Genomic DNA, 14,947 nt, shown 5'->3' with positions numbered 1-14,947 from the left:
GCTTAATAGATTGGATTTCAATTTGGCTCAATCTGAACCAGGGGTGGGCAAACTTTTGGGCCCGGGGGTCCCATTGACTTTAAAAATGGCACAAGATACGATACAAATAAAAAAGTGCATCCGTTAACAGTACATATGAAACATAAACAGGAAAAAAGGACTAAAGTATGAACATACTCATCACTCATCATTAAAGTAAAAAGTATAAAGTACAAAGTCAATTAAAAAGGAATGTATTAAGAAATATTAAAATTTAAAAAAAGATAGAGGGGCTGTAAAATACGAAAAAACATAAGAATGGACAGAGCTACTGCCACTGGCTTCTGTGTAACGGCGCCATCTTGGGGAAAAAAATATTAGGACAACGTCGGCAAGCTTGATTAAAAAGCCTAACAGGCCATATGTGGCCCGCGGGCCGTAGTTTGCACATTAGGTCTAACCTCATAGATCACCGTGAAACTAATTATGAAGATGGAAGTCTATATTTTGACAAAATAAAAATCAGACTTGAATATAAATGACCATGACCAGCCAAACTATTAAAAAATATGGAGACTTGTCATCCATAAAATATGCTCAATGCAGTACATTCTTGCAATAAGTATAATGAAAATATCGAACTTTGCCAAGGCTCTGTCAGATATGGGCAAACTATGGCCCGCGAGCCACATCCGGCCCGGCGACTTTATCCAATTAATGTTTTTTTTTTTCCAAGATGGCGCCGTTACATGGTAGCCAGTGGCAGTAGTTCTATCCACTCTTCTTTGTTTTTGGTGTTTTACAGCCCTTCTATCTTTTTTTAAACTAAATATTAATATTTCTTAATACCTTCCTTTTGACTTGACTTTGTACTTTATACTTTTTACTTTAATAATGAGTCATGAGTATGTTAATACTTTAGTCCTTTTTTTCTGTTTATGTTTCATATGTACTGTTAACGGATGCACTTTTTTACATGTATCATATCTTGTGCTGACCCCGCCCATCTGTCAAAATTTTAAAGTCAATGTGGCCCCCGGGCCTAAAACTTTGCCCGCCCCTGCCTTTAAATGTAATTTGTCCACATATTTCTCTTTTAATATGTTTTTTTTTAACTCTGTTTCTATTCCTGGAACACATTGTAATACCTGTTACCCTCTCTCCATCTGTCTCCAACTAGTTCCAGGACTCGAATCAGTCCCTCTTCAATTTTCCCCGCATTCGGACCAACTGTCTCCAGGTGGCACACAGGCCCACAAGCCTCTCAGCAGAACACGTTCAGAGCCCCTCCCACAAAGCCCTAGGACCCTTCACTCACATCTTCTCCAACAGCATCACAACACGCAACTACTGGAGCGATTAAAACAGCAGACTCACCTTGGCAAGGTAGCAGAATTTATTTACCGTATTTTCACGACTATAAGGCGCACTTAAAAGTCTTACATTTTCTCCAAAATAGACAGTGCACCTTATGTATGGAAAAAACAGAAAACCAAAAACGAAAAACCACCACTGTCGGATATTAAAAAAACACAAATGGCTGAAATTGGACAATACTGTTAAATATGCAGATGCCATCTTAGTTTACAAAATCTTCCATCATATAGCTCCTCCCCCACTGCAAGATTTTATACCATTAAATCCAAAACATTAACAATGGCTGGCTCTAGAGGTGACTGTAAAGTAGTGAGTGCTTCATACCTGGAAGTCAACAACAATTACCGTATTTTCACTACCATAAGGCGCACTTAAAAGTCTTACATTTTCACCAAAATAGACAGTGCGCCTTATAATCCAGTGCGCCTTATATATGGAAAAAAACTGAAAAACAAAAACAAAACACCACTGTCGGATATTAAAAAAACACAAACGCCTTAAATATGCAGATGCCATCTTAGTTTACAACATCTTCCATCATATAGCTCCTCCCCCACTGCAAGATTTTATACAAAAAACATCCAAAACATCAACAATGGCTGGCTCTAGAGGTGACTGTAAAGTAGTGAGTGCTTCATACATGGAAGTCAATAGCAATTACCGTATTTTCACCACTATAAGGCGCACTTAAGTCTTAAATTTTCTCCAAAATAGACAGTGCGCCTTATAATACAGTGCGCCTTATATATGAAAAAAATGTATCTCATATCTCAAGGTAAATATTTGCTCGGAATTTTACTCTTATCTCAAATTCCTCGTATTAAGGGTACTCGTATGTCAAATTATTAATGGAGTTATTTATGTATAATGACATCAAAGGCATTCAATTTAATGTAATACACAGAGAAGTGCATAAAATAAAATGCTGGTCTAGTAAATTCCATAAAGAGCTAAGCTAAACCATTATATTATTTAAAAGGCCTATAATCATGGTATACATATCTATCAGTGTCAAATTTGACTTTTTGTCAGTAATATATATAACGTACTAATAATATACATACTTTGTATGCATATTTTAAAGCTCATGGCCAAATCCAGTGAAAAACCCCGACTTCATCAAATACCATCCGAAGATATGGACTCAGAAGATGGCGGCTCATCACCGTCAGAATCAGCCTATCAGAGCGTAAGATTGCGGGAAGAGGCGGAGCCAGTAACATCTAGTAGTCAAGAGCAGATGAACCTTCAGCATGCACTCATATTAAACCAGGTAAGAGATCTAAAAGAGCAAAAGTAGTGAATATAACTAGTAAAATCTTCCTTAGTTGTTATTCAGGTACTGTCCTCTAGAGGAAGCTATCTACTTCTGGATGGGTTTATCATGTTTCAGTTTATTTTTAAAACTTTTGCATTGTTTCGACCTTCATTTGAAACCAGTTGAGTGGTCTAAAGTGCTAAACTAGTGAATATAACTAGTAAAATCATCCTTAGTTGTTATTCAGTTACTGTCCTCTAGAGGGTGCTATCTACTTCTGGATGGGTCTATCATGTTTCAGCGTATTTTTAAAACATTTGCATTGTTTGGACCTTCATTTGAATCTGTTTTCTTGATTTTTTTCTAACATTTGTACTATTTTCCCATATTTATTCTGTCTATATTTTTAGTTTCAATAAGCGAGTTCCACTTTTTTGCATTGACATTTTGTCCTTCCCAATAGCTGTCAATACAGTGTTCCCTCGCTACTTCGCGGTTCAGCTACCGCGCACTCAGAGCTTCGCAGATTTTTTTTTGGAAAAAATATACAAATATTACATTGAAACAACATATTTTACAGTTTTTTTTTGTTATAACATGAATTTCACTCTCTCTACCCGTATTCTATATGGTGTACTGTATACAGGGGGTAAAAAAAATAAAATAAAAAGTGAAAAAAAATAAAAATTAAAAAAAATATTTAAAAAAAATTTATATATTTTTTAAATTAAATTCAAATTAAGCATTTTTGAAGGGGAATCCCTACTTCGCGGAAATTCACTTATCGCGGGTGGTCCCGGTCCCCATTAACCGCGATAACCGAGGGAACACTGTACCTCTCTTATGTTTCAGTCGTTACTTTGGGAACAACAAAAACAGCTGCAGCAGTTGCATCGCCAAATGGAGACCTTGACCGTTCCCATTCTACGCAGCGGCGCCATCTGCAGCACGTTGGGCGTCCACCGGCCCTTGTCACGAGCACAGTCATCCCCGGCTTCCACGTCTCTTACTCTACCCGAAAAACCTCTAAACCTCACCGGGCAGGAGGCTGGTGGCAAATTCCGCTTCACTACTGGTGAGTGAGAGGCATTTTTTTTTAAAACGTTTTTAACGTTTTTTTTTAAATATTTCTTTCATCTTACCACAATGTCAAAGTGGCGGCTCGGGGGCCAAATCTGGTCCGCCGGATCATTTTTTGTGGCCCGGGAAAGTAAATCATGAGTGTCAACTTTCTGTTTTAGGATCAAATTAAGATGAAGAGTATAAAAGTATATTAAATTTCCTGATTTTCCCCTTTTTAAATCAATAATTGTAATTTTTTAATCATTTTTTTCTGTGTTTTTAGTTATAAAAGAATTTTGTAGAATCTAAAAATATATTTAAAAACAAGCTACAATAAACATTGTTTTAGATCTATAAAAAACTGAATATTCAGGGCTTTTAATCCAGTTCTTTTAACCCATTCATAAAAACAAAAATATTATATCTAAAATGGTCCGGCCCACGTGAAATCAATTAGATTTTCTGTTTTAGGATCAAATTAAAATGAAGAGTACTATGTCTATATTACATGCCCTGATTCTCCCCTTTTTAAATCAATAATTGCAATTTTTTAATCAATTTTTTCTGTGTTTTTAGTTCAAAAATCATTTTGTAATATCTAAAATTATATTTTAAAAAAAAGCTAAAATATACATTGTTGTAGATCTATAAAAAACTGAATATTCAGGGATTTTAATCCGGTTCTTTTAATCAATTTATTAAAAAAAAATCTAAATATTATATCTAAAATCAAGTTGACGTTAACGCGGCCTGCGAACCAACCCGAGTCTGACACCCTTGGCGTGGACAAACTGAAATGATCGAAAAACTTGGGGATCGAAATGATGATGATGATCGAAAAAATATGGGCTAAAAGTTAACATGTACGTTTTTTGTGATATCTTCATGAGGGGTTCTTCTGCTTTTGCAGGCCTGGTGTATGATTCTCAGATGCTGAAGCACCAGTGTGCCTGTGGGGACAATAGTAATCACCCAGAGCATGCTGGGAGAATACAGAGCATATGGTCCAGACTACAGGAGAGAGGCCTGAGAGGGCAGTGTGAGGTACAAATACACACTTATTAGTTGTCTCTTCATTTTTAGGACAAGGGGCGGAGTTACAAGTTAGACACAAAGAGCCAACATTTTAAATTGTAAGACCTTACATCAGAAACATCATAAAAATAATCCAATCTGCCTAAATTATTATTTTAAAAAAATAAAAAATAAATAACAATGAACAAATAAACAAATAAACAAATAAACAAATAAACAAATAAACAAATAAACAATTAAACAAATAAACAAATAAACACATAAACACATAAACACATAAACACATAAACAAATAAACAAATAAACACATAAACAAATAAACACAAACAAATGGACATGTAAACAAACACGTAAACAAATAAAAATGAACGGACAGAACAAATAAAACAATTAAAACAAATAAAAAAATAAACAAATAAAAAAATTATCATGGTGGCCCAGTGGTTAGTGCATTTGGCTCGCAGTCCTGGGGTACTGTGTTCGAATCCAGGTCGGTCCACCTGCCTGCATGTTCTCCCCGGCCTGCGTGGGTTTTTTTCCCGGGTACTCCGGTTTCCTCCCACATTACAAAAACATATATGCTAGGCTTATTGGACATTCTAAATTCTCGAAATTGTGCCCCTAGCAACAAGTGATTTTTTGTTTGTCTCATTGTGCCCTGTGATTGGCTGGCTACCGAATCAGGGTTTTCCCCGCCTGGTGCTCATAGTCACCTGGTATAGGCTCCTGTGACCCTAGTGAGGATAAAACAGTTCAGAAAATGCATGAATAATTTAAGATTTCTTTTGAATGGGCTTTGCTAAATTTGAGCATACTGTAAGAGACAATAGAAATAAGACAAACATGAAACGGGACAAGTAGACAATATCAACAAAATATGATAAGAAGCAAAGAGCCACATGTGACTCAGGAGCCACGTGTTCGCCACCCCTGTTTTGAGTATATACAGAATGTAGCACAAAATGACTAAATGTTTATTTTTCGATTGATTGATGCTGCATATTTAATCTACTCAGTGTCCAATCCGGTGTTACAACAATGGGATACTCGTAGCCTAGTGCTAAATTAGCATTTTTAAATATGCTGACCAGATTGATTTTGTTGTCAAAAGAGCATTCGAGGACGTAAGGCAACGTTGGAAGAACTGCAGTCCGTCCATACAGAGCGCCATGTCTTGCTTTATGGCACCAACCCGCTCAACCGGCTCAAACTGGACAATCGCAAATTAGCAGGTTTGTTACAACACACACTGTCATTTTTTCCCCGGCAATAATTTTACTCGTATCTCAAGATAAATATCTGCTCTAAATTTTACTCGTATTTCAAGAGGAATATTTTCTCAAAATTTTACTTGTATCTCAAGATAAATATCTGCTCAATGTACTCGTATCTCAAGATAAATATCTGCTCAAAATTGTACTTGTATCTCAAGCTAAATATCTTCTCAAAATCTCACTCGTATCTCAAGATATTTGCTTAAAATTGTCCTGTACCTCAAGATAAATATCTGCTCGAAATTGTACTCATACCTGAAGATAAATATCTGCTCAAAATTTGTCTCGTATCTCAAGATAAATGTCTGCTCAAAATTTTATTCGTATCTCAAGATGAATATCTGCTCAAAATTTTACTCGTATCTCAAGATATCTGCTCAAAATTTTACTCGTATCTCAAGATATCTGCTCAAAATTTGACTCGTATCTCAAGATATCTGCTCAAAATTTGACTCGTATCTCAAGATATCTGCTCAAAATTTGACTCGTATCTCAAGATAAATATCTGCTCAAAATTTTACTCATATCTTAAGATAAATATCTGCCACAAAACTTGACTCGAATCTCAAGATAAATATCTGCTCAAAATTGTACTCATATCTCAGGATAAATATTTGCTCAAAATTTTACTCGTATCTCAAGATAAATATTTGCTCAAAATTTTACTCGTATCTCAAGATAAATATCTGCTCAAAATTTTACTCATATCTCAAGATATTTGCTCAAAATTGTACTCGTACCTCAAGATAAATATCTGCTCAAAATTTGTCTCGTATCTCAAGATATTTGCTCAAAATTTGTCTCGTATCTCAAGATATTTGCTCAAAATTTTACTCGTATCTCAAGATATTTGCTCAAAATTTTACTCGTATCTCAAGATATTTGCTCAAAATTTTACTCGTATCTCAAGATATTTTCTCTAAATTTTACTCGTATCTCAAGATAAATATCTGCTCAAATTTTTATTCGTATCTCAAGATATTTGCTCAAAATTTTACTCGTATCTCAAGATACTTGCTCAAAATTGTACTCGTATCTCAAGATATTTGCTCAAAATTTGTCCTGTACCTCAAGATAAATATCTGCTTGAAATTTTACTCGTATCTCAAGCTAAATATCTGCTGAAAATTTTACTCATATCTCAAGATATTTTCTCAAAATTTTACTTGTATCTCAAGATATTTGCTCAAAATTTGTCCTGTACCTCAAGATAAATACCTGCTCAAACTTTTACTCGTATCTCAAGATATTTGCTCAAAATTTTACTTGTATCTTAAGATAAATATTTGCTCAAAATTTGTCTCATATCTCAAGATAAATATCTGCTCAAAATTTTACTCATATCTCAAATTGCTCGTATGTCAGAGAACTCTTATTTCGAGGTACCACTGTAACACTATTATGCTAATTAACTGAAAACCTTTCCACAGGAATCCTTTCTCAAAGGACGTTCGTCATGTTGCCATGTGGAGGTGTCGGGGTAAGTTTAAAATCTCATATTTAAAAATGATTTATGACATTACATCATAAAATTGCCTATTCTATGTTGAAGAAATAAAATCCTTATTTTTCATGGCTTTGAATGAAAAAGAAGGATAAAAGAAACATTTCTACACTGATTTTGACAACCTCTGACCATGACTAATAAAAGCAATGTGTCAAAAAAAAAACACATAATGAACAAAACCCAATTTTAATTCTCTTGGGGGTTAAAAAAATGGTGCCGTTCAGTGAACAATTGAATTAAAGAGTATAAATTGATTTAGCCTTGAAATAGGAAAAAGAAAGTTGTTTTTAATGAGGTCTTTTCAAATGTTTGAACTTAAAACTTGCTTAAAACTTTTAATGGAAGTCAATTTCAAGCTTTAAAAAAGTAACCACAGTTTTCAGCAGTGATTCATTTCTTTTGTTGGTATATTATCAATAACTGGAATGCCTGTGTTTAAAAGAAATTGTATTTTACTGCTTTTTTAGTTTCTCCTTTTTCTTCAGGAGATATTAAACACGACCTACCGTATTTTCTCGCATATAAGCCGTATTATTAACAAAAAAATATCTTGACTGGATGTCTTTTGGTCGCCGATCAAATGTACTTAGATATTAAACCGTCCTTGGATATTAAACAGTACTTGGATATTAAACAGCACTTAGATATTAAAGAGTACTTAGATATTAAACAGTACTTAGATATTAAACAGTACTTAGATGTCAAACAGTACTTAGATATTAAACAGTAATTAGATATTAAACTGTACTTAGATATTAAACAGTACTTGGATATTAAACAGTACTTGGATATTAAACAGTACTTCGATATTAAACTGTACTTGGATATTAAACTGTACTTGGATATTAAACAGTACTTAGATATTAAACAGTGCTTAGATTTTAAACAGTACTTTGATATTAAACAGTACTTCGATATTAAACAGTACTTGGATGTCAAACAGTACTTGGATATCAAACAGTACTTCGATATCAAACAGTACTTCGATATCAAACAGTACTTCGATATCAAACAGTACTTCGATATTAAATAGTACTTTGATATTAAACAGTACTTGGATATTAAACAGTACTTGGATATTAAACAGTACTTAGATATTAAACTCTCTCTTTTAGATATTAAACTCTCTCATGAATATAATTTTGAGAGCTGGTTTCAACAGTAAACTCTCTGTCATCATTTGACCGGCGACCAAAAGACCAGCGACCAAACGTCCGAGCACCAAAAAAAAAGATGACTTAATCAAGGGTACGGCTTATATAAGCACAAATAAAACTTGACTTGCACAAAACTGCAAGGTGACAAAGATGAAATTTTTCTCAAGATTTTCCCTTCAAAATAAGAGATTCGTACTCCCTATTAAAACCATGAATACGTAGGTGAAAATTCTGAATCAGGGGGCGGCTTATACGAGAGAAATCGTACAATTCAACGATTTTAAGGCAATTTTAAGGGTAAGGCTTATACGCAGATGCGACTTATATGCGAGAAAATACGGTAGGGATGAAATCTTAAGTTGTCATGAGGAAAGTGGGACAACTGAGGCTTTAATTTAACCTTGGCAGCTGCTGTAAAGATGTCTGATGGGTTGTTTGCTATAGCTAGTGATTTTGTTTGTCAACGTATTGCAGGTTGACAACGATACCATCTGGAATGAGTCGCATACTTCTACAGCGTCACGCATGGCCGCCGGTAGTGTCGTCGAGTTGGCTGTCAGAGTAGCCAAGGGTGAGCTCAAGGTGAGAAGACTTTTATTTTGCTGTTTATCTTATCATGCCAAAGTAGAAAATGTATTTTTTTTTGATTTTTTTTTTTGCACCATCCTCCCATTTATTGCATTTCACACTGTTATGTCAATTCAACAGACAGCCTGCCCTGTTTCCCCCAATGTAGTATACCACCTGTTTGTCAAGGCTACATCTGGAAAGGCTTTTTGTTGTTTTCTATGAAAATCAAGAAAAAAAATTCATATAAATAACTTTTTTTGTGATCTACATTTCAAATTGAAATATTCGTCATTTTTCCAGACTTTTCAGGGAACTTAAAAATTAGTGGCTGTTTTTACGAACAATTTTATTGTTCTTTTTATTTTTATTGAAGGTGACGATATTTAAACTACAAGCTTGTTTATATATTCGTAATTTTTTTCCCCCAACCAAATTTTCAGGGAACAAAAAAAGTATTATTTTTATTAATAGTATTAGTAGTAGTATTATTAGTATTGGTAGTAGTATTAGTAGTAGTAGGAGGAGTAGGAGTAGTATTATTCGGAGGAGGAGGAGTAGTAGTATTATTCGGAGGAGGAGGAGTAGTACTGTTAGGAGGAGTAGTATTAGTAGTATTATTAGGAGGAGTAGTAGTAATATTAACGAGTAGTAGTAGTAATATTAGGAGTAGTAGTAGTAGTAGTATTATTAGGAGGAGGAGGAGGAGTATTAGGAGGAGTAGTAGTAGTAGTAATATTAGGAGTAGTAGTAGTAGTAGTATTAGTAGTAGTAGTAGTATTATTACGAGGAATAGTAGTAGTAGTAGTATTATTACGAGGAATAGTAGTAGTAGTAGTATTATTACGAGGAATAGTAGTAGTAGTAGTATTAGGAAGAGGAGGAGTAGTATTATTAGGAGGAGGAGGAGGAGGAGGAGTAGTATTAGGAGGAGGAGTAGTAGTATTAGGAGGAGGAGTAGTAGTATTAGGAGGAGGAGTAGTAGTATTAGGAGGAGGAGTAGTAGTATTAGGAGGAGGAGTAGTAGTATTAGGAGGAGTAGTAGTAGTAGTAGTAGTAGTATTAGGAGGAGGAGTAGTAGTAGTAGTATTATTAGGAGGAGGAGGAGTAGTATTAGGAGGAGTAGTAGGAGTAGTATTAGGAGGAGTAGTAGTAGTAGTAGTAATATTAGGAGGAGTACTAGTATTATTATTAGTAGTAGTAGTAGTAGTAGTAGTAGTATATTTATGAGCATTTGAATCATTTTTAAGAAAGTGTTGATATTTACTTGAATTGATAAGCTTTTTCATGCCTTTGTTTACAAACAGAATGGCTTTGCTGTGGTCAGACCACCAGGGCACCATGCCGACCCGTCCAACCCAATGTAAGTGCATTTGATTTACATAGCTGTCAACTCATACGTTTTTCCCGTATTTTATGAGGTTTTTCATCATTTCAAATAGTATAACAACTTTAAACAGGATTTTTTTAAAGTCCGTTTTTTTGTAAAACTGTTGACGTTATACCCATTTTGGCTCCAATCTGGATTGTGTCGGTCACTGTTAACAGACAAAAAAAACATCATTGTCGACTGCTAATATTGTCATATTTTAAGCGCAAGTAACTTCCACCTTTTCACAATATAAATATAGCGCGTCAGCAAGCAATGTTCCCAGACAGTCAAGCTGTCAGCGTCATACAGCGACATCTACAGAAACTTGAATGTATTGCATACAATAGGCGCACCGACTGATTGGGCGCAACCTCCATTTTGGAGAAAATCTGAGACTTTTATGTTTTTAAGTCCTCCCTATTTGAATAAATATATCCCCCGTTGCATTTTTATGGTTTTTAATCGCTTAATAAGGGCAATTGCAATCATTAATAAGGGAAACAATTAGCCTAGGTTGCCAGGTATGGATCCTACATTAACTTTTCCCTGAATTTTGTCTTTTCAGGGGTTTCTGCTACTTTAATTCAGTGGCCGTCGCTGCTAAACAACTTCAACAAAAACTCAGTGTCAGCAAAATTCTCATTGTTGATTGGGTAAGAACATTTACACATTTTTTGCTTGGGTTCATAATCATATTAATATCTTCTCATCTGTTTTAATAGGATGTTCACCATGGTAACGGGACCCAGGAGATTTTTTACAGTGACCCAAGTGTCCTTTATATGTCGCTTCATCGTTATGATCATGGCAACTTTTTTCCGGGTAGCGGTTCACCTGTCGAGGTGGGTGTCAAAACTTTTGAAAAATAAGAGATAAGACTGTACAAGAGATGAATTCTCACAAAATTTATATATTTTTTAGGTTGGTTCTGGTGCTGGTGAAGGTTTTAACGTAAATGTAGCATGGACAGGGGGACTGGACCCTCCCATGGGGGACGCCGAGTACCTTGCTGCATTCAGGTGAGGACAAAAAAAATACAGATTTTAATGTCTTTATACTTATTTTGCATGCACCAATTAATAATTTTTATTCATTTTTATACATTGTGTTGGATATTCCACTTCTCAAACTATTTTTTTGCTGTTAACTTTTCCCTCTAAGATGTTATTTCCTGCTTTGCGGCTGAATAAATGTCATTTGTGGGTGTTGATGCTGGTTTTTGTTGAGCCTATTGGCCAATCAGCATCTAGCTTTGGTTGCTAGCAAAAAAAAACATGATTGTCTACACTGCACTTAGCGCTTAAAACACATTAGCAGTTGTTTTCTCGGATGTCAAATGAACGTTTCCCATAGAAATGAACTAAAAAGTAATTAATTTGTTCTAACACTCTGAAAAAAAACACCCAAAACAGGATTTTGGATTGGAAAAACATTTTTATTTGTTCTAATTTGCCTCTATTAACAAAGTAATAAATAACTAGTGGTTTAATAGTGATAAAATGTGTTTAATAGTTCTAAAATTATAAGGATTTTGCACGGCAAAGCGCTCGTAAACGGACGTTTGGTCGCCCGGACGTTTGGTCGCCCGGACGTTTGGTCGCCCGGACGTTTGGTCGCCCGGACGTTTGGTGGCCCGGACGTTTGGTGGCCCGGACGTTTGGTGGCCCGGACGTTTGGTGGCCCGGACGTTTGGTGGCCCGGACATTTGGTCGCCCGGGTGAATATAATTTTGAGAGCTGGTTTCAACAGTAGATATTTAGATATTAAACTCTCTCATGAATATAATTTTGAGAGCTGATTACAACAGTAAACTTTCTGCCAAACGTCCGGCCGACCAAACGTTCGGCGGCCAAATGTGTGAATACTGCTCGTAACATGAACAAATTTATATGAACTTGAATTATGATGCAGACACACTCAAAAATAAGTTTAAACTAACTTTACACCAAACGTAATACTAATTTTGTTTTAAATTTTGATACCTTTCTTCTCCCGGGTTAGCTCTATTAGCCCCGCCTCCACCCTGACTTTCACATCCAACCTATCGAGAGTTGTTTGCTTTTGTCTTCCCTTCAAAATATTCCCAAAACGATGCACACAAATGTCCTCACAATAGTATAACGCACAACCACTTGCCAACAAAAACTAGTATATACCTATTTTCCCATCATGTATTCTCTTTACATTTCATTTGGTCTTTTTCCTCTTTGTATTTTCTTGTTGTTTTCCCCTCACTGTGCGGGAATGCGCAATTTATCTCTGCGTGCTCTCAATTTTCACGATGAGCTCATGTTGTCCATCTGCATGCAGTCATGACAGCAGCATTTGTTTACGTATGTTTATGCCCATGTGTGTGTGTGTGTTACAAAGAGGATGATGATGATGATGGTGGGGTAAATCGGGGGGTTTTGGGGGAGGCTGGTGAGTGGAGGGGCTTTTCTCCAAAATCCCGGGGCAGAATAATGAAGGTAAATGGATTCCAGATGGACTGTTTTCCTCTTTTTTTCATGTTGTCAATGACGTGAGGAGAGTGACAGGCCTCTAATGGGAAACAGACTGGTTAACTTTGACTTTGAACTTTTCCGACTGGCCCAAACTCAAGTCGTGTTTAGCCAAAAAACAGAGTTTTCTTCCCAAAATGTTCAACACAATGGAAACCTTTAACCTTTTTTCACAAGCAAGAACTAACAACTAAACAATTGTTCTCAGTTACTCACTTAGTTTTTGAACCAATTTACTGTTAAGTCAAGTTTTTTGTTGCGTTTGTTGTTTTTTTTTAAAGAAAATAGCATGACAGAAAAATTCAAAGGAGCATGACTAAATGTTATTAGCTGTATTTTATCGCCCTTTTGTCATTTATAAAGTTGAAATTTACACGGCAATGGAAATGCCAGAGTTATGACCAGCATTTAAATATTTCAAAAAAATGATTTTACGGATTAATTAGGTGGTTTTCAAATGTTTGTGTCCTGGTTACCAGTGGGAAAAGTGGGGAAATGGAGGGAAATGGTTGCCAGGTTGGGAATTAAAAAATGTTTTTCATAAAATTAGCATAAAAACACAGGGCAAACATGTGATCCAAAATGATAAATGTTGACTAAAAGTTAAAGTATCAACCAAACAAGGTCTTGGAAGGGACATATATCTTATTTTCTCGCATATAAGCCGTATCTGTAACTAAAGAAAACAATGACTTAATCAAGGGTACGGCTTATATGCGCATAAATTAGACTTGACATGCCCAAAATTGCAAGGTGACAAAGGTTATAAAGGTTAACTAAAAGCTAAAATATCAACCAAACAAGACCAAGACTTGGAAGTAGCATAGAAATATACACATACCATATTTTCTCGCATATAAGCCATATCTGTAACTAAAGAAAATTATGACCTAATCAAGGGTACGGCTTATATGCGCATAAATTAGACTTGACATGCACAAAATTGCAAGGTGACAAAGGTTATAAAGGTTAACTAAAAGCTAAAATATCAACCAAACAAGACCAAGACTTGGAAGTAGCATAGAAATATACATATACCATATTTTCTCGTATATAAGCCACATCTGTAACTGAAAAAAAATGATGACTGAATCAAGGGTACGGCTTATATGCGCATAAATTGGACTTTACATACTCAAAATTGCAAGGTGACAACGGTTATAAAGGTTAACTAAAAGTTAAAATATCAACCAAACAAGGCCAATACTTGGAAGGAGCATAGAAATATACAGATACCGTATTTTCTCGCATATAAGCCGCATCTGTAACTAAAGAAAATGATGACTGAATCAAGGGTACGGCTTATATGCGCATAAATTAGACAGGACATGCTCGAAATTGCAAGGTGATGAAGGTTATAAAGGTTAACTAAAAGTTAAAACATAAACCAAACAAGGCTAAGACTTGGAAGTAGCGTAGAAATATACATATACCATATTTTCTCGCATATAAGCCATATCTGTAACTAAAGAAAATTATGACCTAATCAAGGGTACGGCTTATATGCGCATAAATTAGACTTGACATGCACAAAATTGCAAGGTGACAAAGGTTATAAAGGTTAACTAAAAGCTAAAATATCAACCAAACAAGACCAAGACTTGGAAGTAGCATAGAAATATACATATACCATATTTTCTCGCATATAAGCCACATCTGTAACTAAAGAAAACAAAGACTGAATCAAGGGTACGGCTTATATGCGCATAAATTAGACTTGACATGCTCAAAATTGCAAAGTGACAAAGGTTATAAAGGTTAACTAAAAGTTAAAATATCAACCAAACAAGGCCAATACTTGGAAGTAGCATAGAAATAGAAATACATATACCATATTTTCTCGCATATAAGCCTTATC

At 35.2% G+C, this 14,947-nt stretch overlaps 1 protein-coding gene across 1 annotated transcript in view; it reads left to right on the top strand.

Moving 5' to 3' along the window:
- The window catches only part of hdac7a (histone deacetylase 7a), a 56,676-nt gene that overhangs the window by 35,140 nt on the left and 6,589 nt on the right, over positions 1–14,947 (top strand). Inside the window, exons 11-21 of the mRNA XM_077723952.1 lie at positions 1,160–1,365; positions 2,441–2,629; positions 3,467–3,689; positions 4,587–4,720; positions 5,823–5,943; positions 7,416–7,465; positions 9,124–9,231; positions 10,524–10,579; positions 11,154–11,241; positions 11,311–11,430; positions 11,510–11,607. Coding sequence (XP_077580078.1) covers positions 1,160–1,365; positions 2,441–2,629; positions 3,467–3,689; positions 4,587–4,720; positions 5,823–5,943; positions 7,416–7,465; positions 9,124–9,231; positions 10,524–10,579; positions 11,154–11,241; positions 11,311–11,430; positions 11,510–11,607 — 1,393 coding nt within the window. The remainder of the gene's footprint in view (positions 1–1,159; positions 1,366–2,440; positions 2,630–3,466; positions 3,690–4,586; positions 4,721–5,822; positions 5,944–7,415; positions 7,466–9,123; positions 9,232–10,523; positions 10,580–11,153; positions 11,242–11,310; positions 11,431–11,509; positions 11,608–14,947) is intronic.

The sequence above is a fragment of the Stigmatopora nigra genome, chromosome 1 (genome assembly GCF_051989575.1).
Source record: "Stigmatopora nigra isolate UIUO_SnigA chromosome 1, RoL_Snig_1.1, whole genome shotgun sequence".
In the NCBI taxonomy this organism is placed as follows: domain Eukaryota; kingdom Metazoa; phylum Chordata; class Actinopteri; order Syngnathiformes; family Syngnathidae; genus Stigmatopora; species Stigmatopora nigra.
Note: the sequence above shows the minus strand (reverse complement) of the source record. Positions and strands in the feature narration are given on the sequence as shown.